Genomic DNA, 14158 nt, shown 5'->3' with positions numbered 1-14158 from the left:
GTTACAAGAAACTATTCTCACATTGGCTACATGGAATTCCACATCACCAACCAATAAGCAGTTCATGTGGTCACTTGATTGTTGTTTATAGGCAACACAAGCAGATTCCAAACAAAAAAGACCGAAAAAATGAAAAAGGAAGAGCAACTAAAACACCAGTACTATGATGAAAATGATGCAGCACAGTATTTGACAAGATCTGAACCTTTGACCTTCTACTCTTAATGTTTATACTTTAAGCACTACACTACACCATTATACAGAAAAGGCTTTGTATTTATGACTAGTGTCCCAGTCACAATTGACAGCCTTAAAAAAGTTGCTTCAGGCAATGTCACGCGAACCTTATCAACATAAGCCGATCACTGATTATATTAACTGCATAAATGTAGCCGACTCAATTCTTGACCAGAAGGATACAATAGTGTGATTAGTGCTGTGTATGAAATGTGAGTACTTTGGCAGCAATGTGCGTGCATGTGTGGGGGAAGGGGGGTGTTTATGAGGTGATAAAGTGCTTTCAAACAAAGATTTCAGCAATGTACTCAAACAAATTTAGGAATATGCACTATTCAATCACTGGAAACACACACACACACACACACACACACACACACACACACACACACACACACACACAATGTGGTATCAAAAACCATTTGTGAGTGAAGGACATACAGGAAGGGGAAAGCATTGGCAATGAAAATTTTGCAACTACGACAGCTATCAAAGAACCATACATAATACACCACTAACCTTTAAATTCACAGACTACACACAGGTTGTATCCATATGAATAAATTACATAAGGTAAATTACATAAGGTAAAGTGCTGTCATGACACACACAGGCAGAATGTCAACGATGTTCTGGAATGTACTGACAAGGATGTGGATCCATTGTGCATGCAGCATGATTGAGTTGGTTCCACAGATTCTTGACTGGGTTTCAATCCGGGGAGCATGGTAAACTCATCCTGGCGCTATTTGAACGACACACCTACAATTCGAACAGTGAGCCATGGTGCACTGTCCTGCTGGCAGATGCCATCATGCCAAGGGAAAAAAAACTGCCTGTTTGAGTGGACATGGGTCCCAAGGATAGATGTGCACTTATGTTGATCCACTGCATGGTGAGATCATGCACAGAATGCCACGAAAACATTCCCCAGACCATAAAATTCCCACCCCAAGTCTGGTCCCTTCCGACGATTGTTGCAGGGCATTTCACGCTGTACATGCCAACAGCCACCCGTCCATGGATCAAAAAACTTGATTCACCTAAAAAGGCCAACTGCAGTATTGCTGTGCCAATTCCAGCCTTTTGTCACCAATGAACAGCAGTCAGCAGGGATCCATGAAACTAGCACCTGCTCTGGAGACCCACACATGCAACGTTCGCTGAATGGTCACTGGGGAGACTTGGTAGCCCCTCACTTCACCTCGGAACTCAGCTGCTCAAGAATTTAACAACCACTTGTAAATACAGATTGCCATGTTTTTCACCTGTCATCTAAGGCCCATAGTGCACCACACTTGCCTCAGCACAAGTTTTGGATAGCTCCATTTTCCAGGCACAGTATACTTTGGCCACAATGGCATGCGAACAGTTTACAAACTTTGCCATTTCAGATATGCTTCCACCTCTGGAAAGCCAATGTTCATGCCCTGTAGATCACTCCATTTCCACATTACGACAACTGCATTTTTTCCCCACATCCCCTCATTCTTATACCCTCCACAGCTAGTGCTGACACCTGCAGTCTTGTTAGTGGTTATTGCACACTGATTTCTAACAAAGATGGTCATCATATTATTGTGACATGACAGTAGTCAATATGTATGACTCTACTGGAAACTTACAGGAAGTGAATGATTTGTGAATAGCAAATTGCTGAAAATGCAAGGAATGCCACAGAAATACAGCTACATTAAATTCAGATAATTCAGATGCAAGGCAATGAATGCCTAAAAAACAGTAACAACAAACATGGTTTACATCATTTGGTGTAAATAGTGTGAATTACTAACATGACACCTAACTTGCTAAATGTTATCATTGTGGAAACGGATCAGTATAAAATAAATCCTCGCACAATGACAAATTTATGTTCACATAATACCTTTCCTTCAAATGAACTTTCAATTACCACATCTAACACCATTTAGTTTAACAATTTCATACGCTCAAACTGACCAAACACAGCTTAGTGATACTTACTCAAAAGTAAATTCTTCCAACATCCACATAAAAACTACGAGACAGCAAGAATCAATACTTTTAATGACAGCCACAAAATGAGAAAAAGGACTTTGTTATCAGGCTAAATGCAATGCTGACCTACTCCACTACGAAAGGAGTAAGACATGAAAACTGGCAACTGAACATTTCTACAAACTGGAAAGTATTTGCCGCAACTCAATGGAATGCCAATTTGCTGAATATTGAAACTAAAAATGGCAATCACCTGGCAGGCTAACCACATGTACACTGTTTCCAAAATATTGATACTGGAAAACATTAGTCAGCATGTATACAATTCGCATAGCAGTGTCACTTGAAAACTTCGCTGTAGCAGAAGACTGGTATTTAAACCTTCACTGGAGAAACATTCCAAGTAAGTCTGGATGTCCAGTGTACAACACTACAAGATATCCAGGTATAGTCTGAACAGTGATTCTCGCCAGATTTTCATCTGACGTGAACCAGGAACCAAACACCCACCCCTTAATGTCCTTGAAAGATACATGTATGGAGGTCGTCGTTTGATAGTGTGGGGTAGGATTATTATTGGTTCACGTACACCCCTGCATGTCTGACACAGGAACTGTAACAGGTCAGGTGTATCAGGGCGTCATTTTGCACCAGTATGTCCACCTTTTCAGGGGTGCAGTGGGTCCCACCTTCCTCCTGATGGATGACAACACACGACCCCACTGAGCTGCCATCGTGGAGGAGTACCTTGAAACAGAAGATATCAGGTGAATGGAGTGGCCTGCCTGTTCTCCAGACCTAAACCCCATTGAGCATGTCTGGGACGCTCTCGGTTGACGTATCGCTGCATGTCTTCAAACCCCCAGGACACTTCACTTCAGGAGCTCCGACAGGCACTGGTGCAAGAATGGGAGGCTATACCCCAGCAGCTGCACGACCACCTGATCCAGAGTATGCCAACCCATTGTGCGGCCTGCACACATGTGCATGGTGATCATATCCCGTACTGATGTCTGAGTACATGTGCAGGAAACAGTGGTGTTTTGTAGCACATGTGTTTTGTTTTGTAACAGTTTTATCAACTTATCACCAATACCATGGACTTACAGATCTATGCCGTGTGTGTTCCCTACTTAATTTATGAGTACCACAATGACAGCAAATGAACAACTGCATAACAATGCAGAAATATTCATAATACAGCACACGGTTTCAATAACTGCATAAAGAAATAGAAAATATACATTTAACGATGACCAATACCTTGAAAACACTACAGTACATAGTTTACAAAATAAATAATAACCGAGATGCTAATATCTCTCTACATATTATAATGGCAACAATGGAATAAATAACCGATATCTATAGATTTTCATTCACCATTTTATGGTGACAATAGTGCAATTCTATCCAGCACCTCATCATCACTGTAGTCGGAATCAGCACCAAAACCGTATTCATGGTCATTAAAAACAAAAATTTACCTAATGTTTTTGTCCACCATTTTGTGCAAAAAGATGGTTCAAGGTGTAACAATATGTGCCATTTCTAACAGGACTTTGCATTTGTTTAGTGCTTTGTTACATTACTTTACAGAACAATTTTCAGTAACTTCCCACCCCTGAAAAGTTCACTTTCTTTTAATGATACTGGTTAACTTTGCTACTGTAGGATACTCTTTCCTGTTGTAGTAAGCACAAATATGCCTGCAAACTGCATCAGTCTTGCAAGAATCTGTCTGTGACAGGGCTAAGCTGCCTTTCCTACTTTCCAGGGCTCGCTAAAAATATATTGCCTGATCGGGACGACTCTGAATCATTTCAGCTCACATCTACATCTTTTTTACTTTTACAATAACATTCCACTGCTTACTACAGTTTTTGCACTAATTCCAAAATCTTTTGAAGTTTGTTCCACAACTTTGTCAGCAGGAACTGATAGCTGTCCATGAATACTTGCATATTCTTTCTCCTGCTCTTACAGCTCACAAGTTCTCTGTAGCAACTTTGGTGCTGCGCTGTCTAGCAGCACACCTTGACACAAAGGTGTGTCACTCAGCCAACTAAGTTTTTTCAGTGTCATTTTCAAAATCACAGTGAAACATAGCACAGTACAATGCAAGAACATGGTAGAAACCATACCACTGTGCCACCTCACTCGGTGTTAGATGAGAAGACACTGCCTGAAGTAGTCTGCCAAATCTGGCACACACATCACTTGCTGCCTGGAAAAAAACACCTGGAGCAATTAAAAAATAGTGTAAATGTGACTCATTATTTGCATACAAATACTGTGGGAGCCCTATTACCACTGGGTATGAGTGATTAGAAGTAGTAACACATATAAACATCCAAAAACAATCTCTGTTATTTCTTTCCTGCACTCAGTTAGCTGAGCTAAGCACAATCCGTCTCCCTAACGATGGTCAATGTGTCAACCACACATTTTCAGGACAAAGATCATGGGTATGCAGGCAAAGCCATCAAAAACCTTGTTAACACGTAATTTGTATGTAAGGCATAGCATAAATACATACACGGCACAGTCAACATATTCTAAAAATCAAATTACTTGGAACCCAGGATGTTAACACCTTTAAACATTAAAATTTGAAAATATCAGGTCACATTTTGAAACTATGGGTTTCCATTACATATGGTAACAACTACACAATGTGCAATGTACACAAATCATCACATTAAACAAAATGCCACCTTCCACGGTAACAAGATACCTGACTACACTACATAACACCACCACAAACTTCTTAAAAAAGAGTGCCAACAGCATCATCCGTGGTCAAGCCATTATGGCAGTATCGCAAACTTCACTAAGCCTTTCAATTCCCCTCAAATAATTTGCACCCTGTCATATGCTTACTACAGTCAAAGTCATTCACTACAAATGTAAAATTATTAAGATCAGTTGGTAATATTGCAAACCCCTCAAATCTTGGTTGTGTTGGGAGACTAATTTGAACAGCAGCCCAAGGTCTAGGTCAGATTGGAAGGTGGTAACCTGTGAGTTGGCGAAGCCAACAAATGTAAATACCAAATAAAGGTTCTAATGAAGTGACCTGTAACGCAGCATAAACTCCAGGTTCGCAGCACACTTAAATGCACTTTGTAAATTCAGAAAAATTCTTTACCCTTTGGCTCCTGCAAACATGCTTGCTAGTCTCAGCTGAGAACTGTGACATAATTGCCTAATAGGCTATTTCAGACAGCATAGGAGCCTGTGTATATTTTTCTACCCGGGCTGTTATTATCCAAGAGCCCTCCCTCATCTTTTGCACTAGAGCACTTTCCACAAAGTCTCTTCATAGGTATGCCACCACTGAGGCAAACAATGATTAAAAAACATTTCTGAGTTCAAAGCTAAACTGCAAATTCACAATTGTTACAAATGCACAGATGTAAAGATGGCTTTTCCTTCAATGGATTAATCCAGATTTGGCGTTCCATTCCCAAAGTTATATCACTTTGTTTCTTCATATTCAGAAGAATTATTAATTACACTTGTTGAAACTTGAGACAGGAGTGCTACACTTGCTGATGCAGGCAATTTAGGATTGCAGCTTTCAGAACCTGTGGATAAGTTACCACTCAAGTCAACATCAAATAATACATACAGACTGTCACACTCATTCGTATATCCGTGATCTCTTCATGTGTAACCATGATGCCTAATTTTCTTTACAGAAAATGAAAAATAGACAAATCCTGAGTAACGAAAAGATGTAAATCAAAACTTAATGAAGCAACACAAGATTACTACTGAGATATGGTGCAGGCACTGTGAGCTTGAGCTCATCGCAGCATTGAAGTACCCGAGTGGTGAAGTTCAAGGATAAGCAAGGAAACCCAAGTTCACTCAGCATTAGCACTGAAGGGAAACAAGAGCAGACACTACCTCAAACAGCATCTGTAGAGTGGCGGAGCATGAAAATTTCACTATCTACAGCAGTAAAAGATTTCACAACTACACTATCTTCCTCAATATCATCTACTGTTAAACAGTTACTTAAGACACAATGCTTACTGACGATTTCTGTCGGTCAGGATCAACCTGTGTGTTGATAACTTTCAAACCATTCATTTCCATGCAAACCTTTAACCAATGCTAACTAGTTTGTTACATTGTGGAAATATTAGTCAATAATATAAGTAAACTGCAAAAAGACACACTGCAGGGAGGAAAATGTCTACATTCAGTTATCCACATCCCAACTAACACCAGAACACTTCTACACTTAAGAGTATACACGAAACAACTGCTTAAACAGCCACCAATAACTGAGCATCCAAATAAGAAACTAAGAAAAACAGACATAACAAAAATATACAAAATATAACAAATGTGAAAGCACATCTGCTCTCCAGGACCATAATAAAAGTAGGTTGAAAACTAACCACTCATAAACATCAAAACCAAACAGCTAGGTATCTGACATGTTTACATCTAAAAATGATGCAGCCTGGTTAATCTCTTAATAAATTATGAAGCTAATCAGTCTCCTAACTAAAGAAACGACTTTAGGGACTGGAATTATTTAATTCAACAGTAACATTTGGAGATAGCATGCAGATTTCAATCTGTCATTCAGCACACATAATAAAGAGAGCAACACCATATCCCATTGTTACACATTCAAATACACAAAGATTACCATGCTTACTTACACATGCTCAAATGTGAAAACTACTAATACAAATCACCAGGAATACACAAATAACTATGTAGTCTATGAATACTTCACATTACTTTCTGGTAAATTTTAGTAAGCTGATTGGGTGCAGACTTGCAACGCCCCCTATCAGCCATTCCCTGTAGTATTATTTGTAACAATTTGAAACTACGCGTCAACACCAACCAAAGCAAGTAATATACCTGAAGCGCATTTTCCATTGTGAGCCGGAATTTAGTGCAAGTCCTCCACAAGTCAAAGGTACAGCTTACATCTATCTTCAGTGTAACGGAAGTATACGAATATCCGAACGAGTCTTATAAGTGCTATTAATCACAGTGAAATTTGTCAGTGTACATTAACACACTATTCAGCGTCGTGTACTGCAGGGCCATGGCTCTGCTGTATTCGCGCCGCGGTAAGGACTACGCAAAAAATATCGATTTTGCTCGAGTAGCCCTGAAAGATGGCCGGTGACGGCCGAAATATACAGAAGTGACACACTTGCAAACTGTGAACCCTACTTACAATCCGAACCACTACTGCTTACATCACATTCGACAAATTACACTCATCCTTAAGGTGGCTGTCCTCCATTACAAATTCCAAGGCCGGCCATTCCAGCTGAAGCGACACGAATAAGTATTAATACTATTATAACTGCACGCCACTCCTAGACGTTTATGGTAAAAGACGATTTAAAACACAGAAAACTATAATAATTATGATAACACTCGAGCAAACAATGCAACACAAAAGCATGGCGCTCAGCCACACTTGGTACCCACTTTAAACGACAAGATCGAATGAAAAACATAGTTATTATAATTCATTTATTGCTTATTTTTATATTGAATTCGTACCTGTCTCGCACGTTGAAGGGCGGCAGCAAAAGCTGAACTTTGACTGAAATTTGATGGCGGCGCAACCGCTGAATAATCACTCATGTTGAACCATGAAGCAGAATAGGGAAAATGGCGCCTTCCTCAATGACCGATCTAGGCTGTTTGCCGCCAGGGGCGCTAACATGACGCCAACATCACCTCACGTGATCAGCCGCCATTCCAGTTGCCGCCCATTTCAAATTCCGACATGATGCGATGCAACTCATGCTGATGGAGTCACGTAGCGAGAACTAATTATTTGTGTTATCATTCTGTATAATACCGTTTAAGACTTTTCCCCCTTGTCTGTCACAATTATCGAATTGCTTAACGGTATTTCCATGCTTTATTGGCACTGCGAAATTGTGGAGATTACTCTAACAGTGGCATAAATACTCCAGTACGGTGACAATTCATTTAAGGTGACATATTACAATGCATTTACTTTAAAAAACATTTCAGAGTTCCTTTTTTCATAAGCTGCCACTTCGCTGTATTGCGCATTGATTTTGGAACCCGCAGAACATATACGTTGCCTACGTATGCCATTCTGTGCAGAGATAATAGTCACACATCGATTATAAAAATACTTAGGTCGATTGACATTGGCATTTCCATACGTAAAGATCTATTTCTACAGGAATCTGTGCATGCAATAAATCGTCGCGCATCTCGTTCGACCAAACGGAAAAGTTCAAATCTACTGCTGGTCTGCCATTTGTTGGTGCAGGAAAAAACTTTCAGTGGCTACCGTCTGACAAAGGACATCCAGGAGCTAAAGCCCGGTTCACACATGCAACTAATGTGGCGCCATAGCTTGTGGATTTCTGTAGTGATATAGTCAGCTGCCTTTCACACAGGACGCCACAAATTCTACGTAGTTACACAGATTTCAATATGGTGTCACCTGAAATCATGTGAGCGTGTGAAGGTTATGGTATTAGACAGTAGATACAAATAAAGAAGACAAAAACCAAATGTTGGATCCGAAAATAGATTCTGCAGCCAGAGAAATAAGGGGCCACAAACACATTTATAAAAGAAATAACACTCGGAGCCGAAACTACTGTCTGCATTGCAAACTTACCAACAGCTGCCGAGTAAATACCATCTGCAGGCACACCGCTCTTCCAAGACTTTAAAATTTTATTGTATTCGTTGATATAGGCATTTCGAATGACTAATTTTTAGTTTAATAGCTGCTACATCACACTCAGGAGCTATATCCTGCATATAATCCACAATTCATTCAACGATTGGTCTCACAAAGTTGATACTACTCACCTTTTTGGTTACATGTATTATGATTATTTATTTCACATACACACTCATATACAGCTGCAGAAAATGAAACATAGATTACTGTTCTTGTCTTTCCAAAAGCTGCGAATGTGTACCTGCCAAACATTTTTTATTCTTCTCAATGATAAAATGAAAACATACTGAAATCGAGTGGAGTACAACAGCAATTACTCCAAGATACCGTGATAGGATGCTTGTGTTCCGAAATACTGCCACCAGGGAGCAGCAATGGAAGGAAAGTGGCCCAACAAAGTACAACGAAGTTGAACTTTTTGTGGTATGACATTCCATCTCTTAAGCTGCGCCATTAAAAACTGGTAGTCCACACCTGCAACTGCAGTATGTCACTAGCTGTGCTGATACTTTTATTGCGTGTATGTGAATCCGACTCAACTCGTAATGCAGGTAATTCTGCTGTTTTTACAACTATACTTAAAAAATGCTAACAGTGTATCGGAAGAGGAAAGAACGGTTTAAATGAACGGCAATATACAGACATACTTCAAGATTTACACAGCGAACCTGATGACTGGCGAAATTATTTCCAAATGGACATGAAGTATTATAGCTGTCTTTTGAGACCTGTAACTCCTCATATAACACCACAAAATACTTGTATGAGGAGAGTAATTTCACTACATGAATGACTGATAACGATATTCCGGTTCCTGACAAAAGGAAGAAATTACAAGGTTTTTCAGTTTTCTACACTGATGTCCAAAGGAGCACCTAGCTAAATAATAACTGACACAAGCTAAGCGATGTTTGCTGTCCTGGAGAAAGATTTCATGAAGACATGTAAAATATCTCAATTATGTAATATGTTAATTGTGCAAAGTTATAGGCAATATTTTTAAAGTTTTACGTTTGTTTTGAAATCGATATACAATAACAAGTAATAGGAGTGGCCAAGAAGGTTTCTTTTACTTTGCTGCTGAGTGTCTGGAGATTTTCAATTCCTATTTATTCAATTTACACTGAATTCTAAATTGGGATTCATGGTCTACAACACTCCATCTGCAGGCCACAAGCGGCCCATCGGGACCATCCAACCGCCGTGTTATCCTCAGCTGAGGATGCGGGTAGGAGGGGCATGTGGTCAGCACACCGCTCTCCCGGTCGTTCTGATGGTTTTCTTTGACCGGAGCCGCTACTATTCGCTCGAGTAGCTGCTAAGTTGGCATCACCAGGCTGAGTGCACCCCAAAAAATGGCAACAGCTCATGGTGGCCTAGATGGTCAACCACCCAAGTGCTGGCCACGCCCGACAGCGCTTAACTTCGGTGATCTGATGGGAATCGGTGTATCCACTGCGGCAAGGCCATGGCCATAGTCTACAGGGTGTTAGGACTTGCAGAGGGCAGTGAGTACATAATATTTTGAATAGGAACTGATGCCTGGAAATGTGGTAAATTCTGGTGTCCGATTCCACTCGTCAGATCTTAGCAGTGACGTCATACATAAGGTAAAGATACTACGTATAGGCAATTAATGAAAGCAATGTATCATACTGTAATTAAATGAATGTAGCATATGATAAAATTACAATCACATTTACTCAGTTATTTACTTAGTCATGATTTATATCGAAACGAAAGGAAGATACGGAAAATAATTAAGAACAAGAATTGAAAACAAATTTTCATGTCTGGCAAGAAGTATTCTCGTAATTATTCTCGACTAGAAAAGCACAGAGAACTTCTAAACTGCATTACAGTAAAGCGGATGGTGAAGTCATACCGTTACACCATAGTGTCAATTTTACTATTAATTATTGAATCCAACAGGAGAAGCGCAGGTAAGTTGGGGATTTGGGTGGAGAGAAACTAAAATGTATCAGAAAAACGAGAAAATGAAACGAATGACAACAAATACTTCATTGCACACAAGTGATGAAAAAAATCATCGAATGGCTGCAGTCGATAATTAGAATTGACCTCCTATATATGTCAATTCTAGGTACCGATTCCAGCCATTCGATTTGAACTGACAAATATAGGAGGTCGATACTAATTACTGATACAAACTATTCGATGGTTCATAATTTTGGACATTTTTGCATTAAATCTGTTTTTGTAGGATTTCTAGAATTCTTATCGATCTCAAAACTATTAAAAAGCTAATAAATATTGTAGGTACAGTTTCCAAATTTTTCTCTTTTTCATAGCAATGAAGAGGGCAATACTGTATGCAGAAATCCTGTAAGACTTTATTACACACACTCGATGTTAAAACGAGCTCAATAACAAACAGTGAAATGGTTGGAATCGGTAACTACGAGGGCTATCCACAAAGTACATTACGTTTCGTTTGTGTCTGTTACGGGCGGGGATAGCGCGGCCATCTTGGTGTCATGGCATTCCGCCACTCAGTCGGCATACTGCCGTGCTGGTGAGAGGTTTGTGCTGTACTCCGTTGAGTTACTGTGACAGTTTGAAATGTCAGCGTTAATGAAAATGCCGCGAAGTGTGAAGTGCGTGCTGTAATAAGGTTTCTGACTGCAAAAAACTGTACACCGATATAAATCTATCGGCAGCTTTGTGAAGTGTATGGGGACAACATAATCACTGAAGGTGGAGTGCGTCAATGCGTCACTAAATTTAATAATGGCCGAACTAACGTTCATGACGAAGAGTGAAATGGAAGACCCAGCATAGTGACTGCCGAACTTGTCGGAAAAGTCGATGCCACGGTCCGTGAAAACCGTAATTTCACAATAACGGAACTCTCTATGAGTTTTCCACAAATTTCACGAAGTTTGTTGCACGAAATCATTACCGAAAAGCTTGGTTACCACAAGTTTTGTGCAAGATGGATACCAAAAATCTTGACAGAGATTCACAAAAATCAGCGAATGGCTGCAGCGTTAACGTTTTTGGACGCTTACGAGAAAGATGGCGACTCATTACTCGATCGCATCGTTACTGGTGACGAAACATGGGTTAAGCATGTGAACTGCGAGACAAAATTGCAGTCAAAGCAGTGGGGGCACACAAATTCCCACCAAAAACCCAAGAAATGCATGCAGACAATGTCGGCAAGGAAGGTGATGGCGACTGTCTTTTTGGACAGAAAAGGTGTGATTTTTGTGGATTTCCTGGAAAGAGGCACTACAATAAACTCTCAAAGGTATTGCCAAACTCTGCACAACCTCAGAAGAGCAATACAAAACAAGCGCAGGGGAAAGTTGGGCTCAAAGATCTTGCTGATTCATGACAACGCCCGGGCCTACACGGTAAATGCCACTCGTGAAGTTCTCGAATCTTTTAAGTGGGAGTTGTTTCCTCATCCGCCGTACAGTCCCAACCTGGCACCGAACGACTTCCACTTATTCCCAGCAATGAAGAAGTGGTTGGCTAAGCAGCGTTTTGATGACGACGCACAGCTTCAAGAAGAGGTAACCACGTGGCTGAAGGCGCAGGCGGCCGAATTTTACGACGAAGAAATTTCCAAGCACGTCCATCGCTACGATAAGTGCCTTAATATAAATGGCAACTATGTAGAAAAGTAGTATTTAAGTGTGGCTTTCATCTGTATATAATTAAAAAAATTTCCAATGCTTTATTTATTTTTAATTCCAAAACGTAATGTACTTTGTGGATAGCCCTCGTATACAGGTCAGTTACGGTTATCAACTCCAGTATTTGTTAGACTCTACTTTTTGTCAATGTTTGTTAGTTGTTTAGTGGTCCTGTTAGATTTAACAATTAGTATTAAAAGTTATGACTTCATCATGTGCTATACGGTACTGGATTTAAAAGTTGTCTGTGCTTTTCTTACTCCCATAAATTACGATATTAATTTATTTCAGACATGTATACTTCTCTTTTTCTGTTCTTATTTATTTTCGTTACCTTTAATTCTTGTTGGTGGCTAAGTAATTAATCATGTGAACCTTGTTTGTAATTTTAGCTAATGCTACATTTGTTTGTTTATGAATATGACCAGTTGCTTTCAAAGATTGCCCCTATGTATCGTCTCTACCTTAGATATGACATCATCACTCAAAGCCTATGAGTGGAATCGGACACTAGAATTAACTCTTGGAAACATACCATTTCCATTATATCACAGTTTCAATTCAGATGTATAACCCATCCACTTCTGTGTGAGGAATTGAATTAGGAGTGATCCAGTACAATTATTGGGTAACAATTTGAGAGAAAACATTCATTTATCACTTAGCCACATAAACATTACGCGTTAACATTAACCCAAAGCAAAAAATAACCCAGCATACAGTACATACACATCAGTACTGGTGCATTACAATGGCATCTTGATGTGGCGACCACCAACGTTGTTACAGACATTGTATGTACAAAGCATGTTCCAGTACACACTCTCCATCCCACCTGGTGTCTCTTAGTTTCTAGTGCACAGCTGGAACTCATACCAGCAGCTCTTCTTCTGTCTCTATAGGAGTCTTGTAACACGGCAGATGTTAAGTGATATCAGGTGACCATCAGATGTAGTACATGTCATCCCATTAGGCTTATATATAAATAAAAAACAGAATTAATCTACTTTCTCCAACTAGACTGAATATTCCGAATGCCTGATTTTTTAATCATGGACTTTCAGGAACTGTCCTTCAACTAGATTGTGGTAGGTGTTAGGTAGTTGTTTCATCAACGCTGTTTTACACTGCCTAGCAAGTATCTGCTACCACAGAGTGAAGGAACATTGGCAAGAATCCTGTCGAGGTAGGTGGACTGAACGATAGCATTAACAACAACATAGACGACCGTCCCCGCCCCGCCACAATTGCATCTAGGAAATGGGAAGTTCAAATGAGTGCGAACTTCAAAAGCAGCACTGTAGGTAACCCGAAAAGGAACGACCCACAAGTGCATAAATAAACTTTGATAGAAAGACAGAGGAACAATGTGATCAGGGGAAAGATGATTCAGAAAGGACAGCAATAGCGAAGTGGAAGATTTAGTGGCTGGAACAACCGGTGGAGAAGGCGGCTGACGACATCGGCAACAGCTGAACAGCGCGTGACAACGAGCAGCAGCAGCTAGGACTGCGGCAGTTGGCAGCAGTGGATGGAGTGTGGACCCAGA

At 40.1% G+C, this 14158-nt stretch overlaps 1 protein-coding gene and 1 pseudogene across 6 annotated transcripts in view; both read right to left on the bottom strand.

The window, feature by feature from the left end:
* The window catches only part of LOC126092373 (far upstream element-binding protein 1), a 75545-nt gene extending 67641 nt beyond the window's left edge, over positions 1 to 7904 (bottom strand). For all 6 annotated transcript variants that reach the window (XM_049907924.1, XM_049907925.1, XM_049907926.1 and 3 more), the window contains exon 1: positions 7768 to 7904. In XM_049907924.1, the coding sequence (XP_049763881.1) occupies positions 7768 to 7851 (84 nt within the window). In that variant the 5' untranslated portion in view covers positions 7852 to 7904. The remainder of the gene's footprint in view (positions 1 to 7767) is intronic.
* A 2396-nt stretch (positions 7905 to 10300) lies between these two features.
* LOC126093687 (5S ribosomal RNA) lies at positions 10301 to 10418 on the bottom strand (annotated as a pseudogene).
* Between the last annotated feature and the right edge of the window lie 3740 nt (positions 10419 to 14158).

Source organism: Schistocerca cancellata, chromosome 7, assembly GCF_023864275.1.
Source record: "Schistocerca cancellata isolate TAMUIC-IGC-003103 chromosome 7, iqSchCanc2.1, whole genome shotgun sequence".
NCBI classification, from domain to species: domain Eukaryota; kingdom Metazoa; phylum Arthropoda; class Insecta; order Orthoptera; family Acrididae; genus Schistocerca; species Schistocerca cancellata.
Note: the sequence above shows the minus strand (reverse complement) of the source record. Positions and strands in the feature narration are given on the sequence as shown.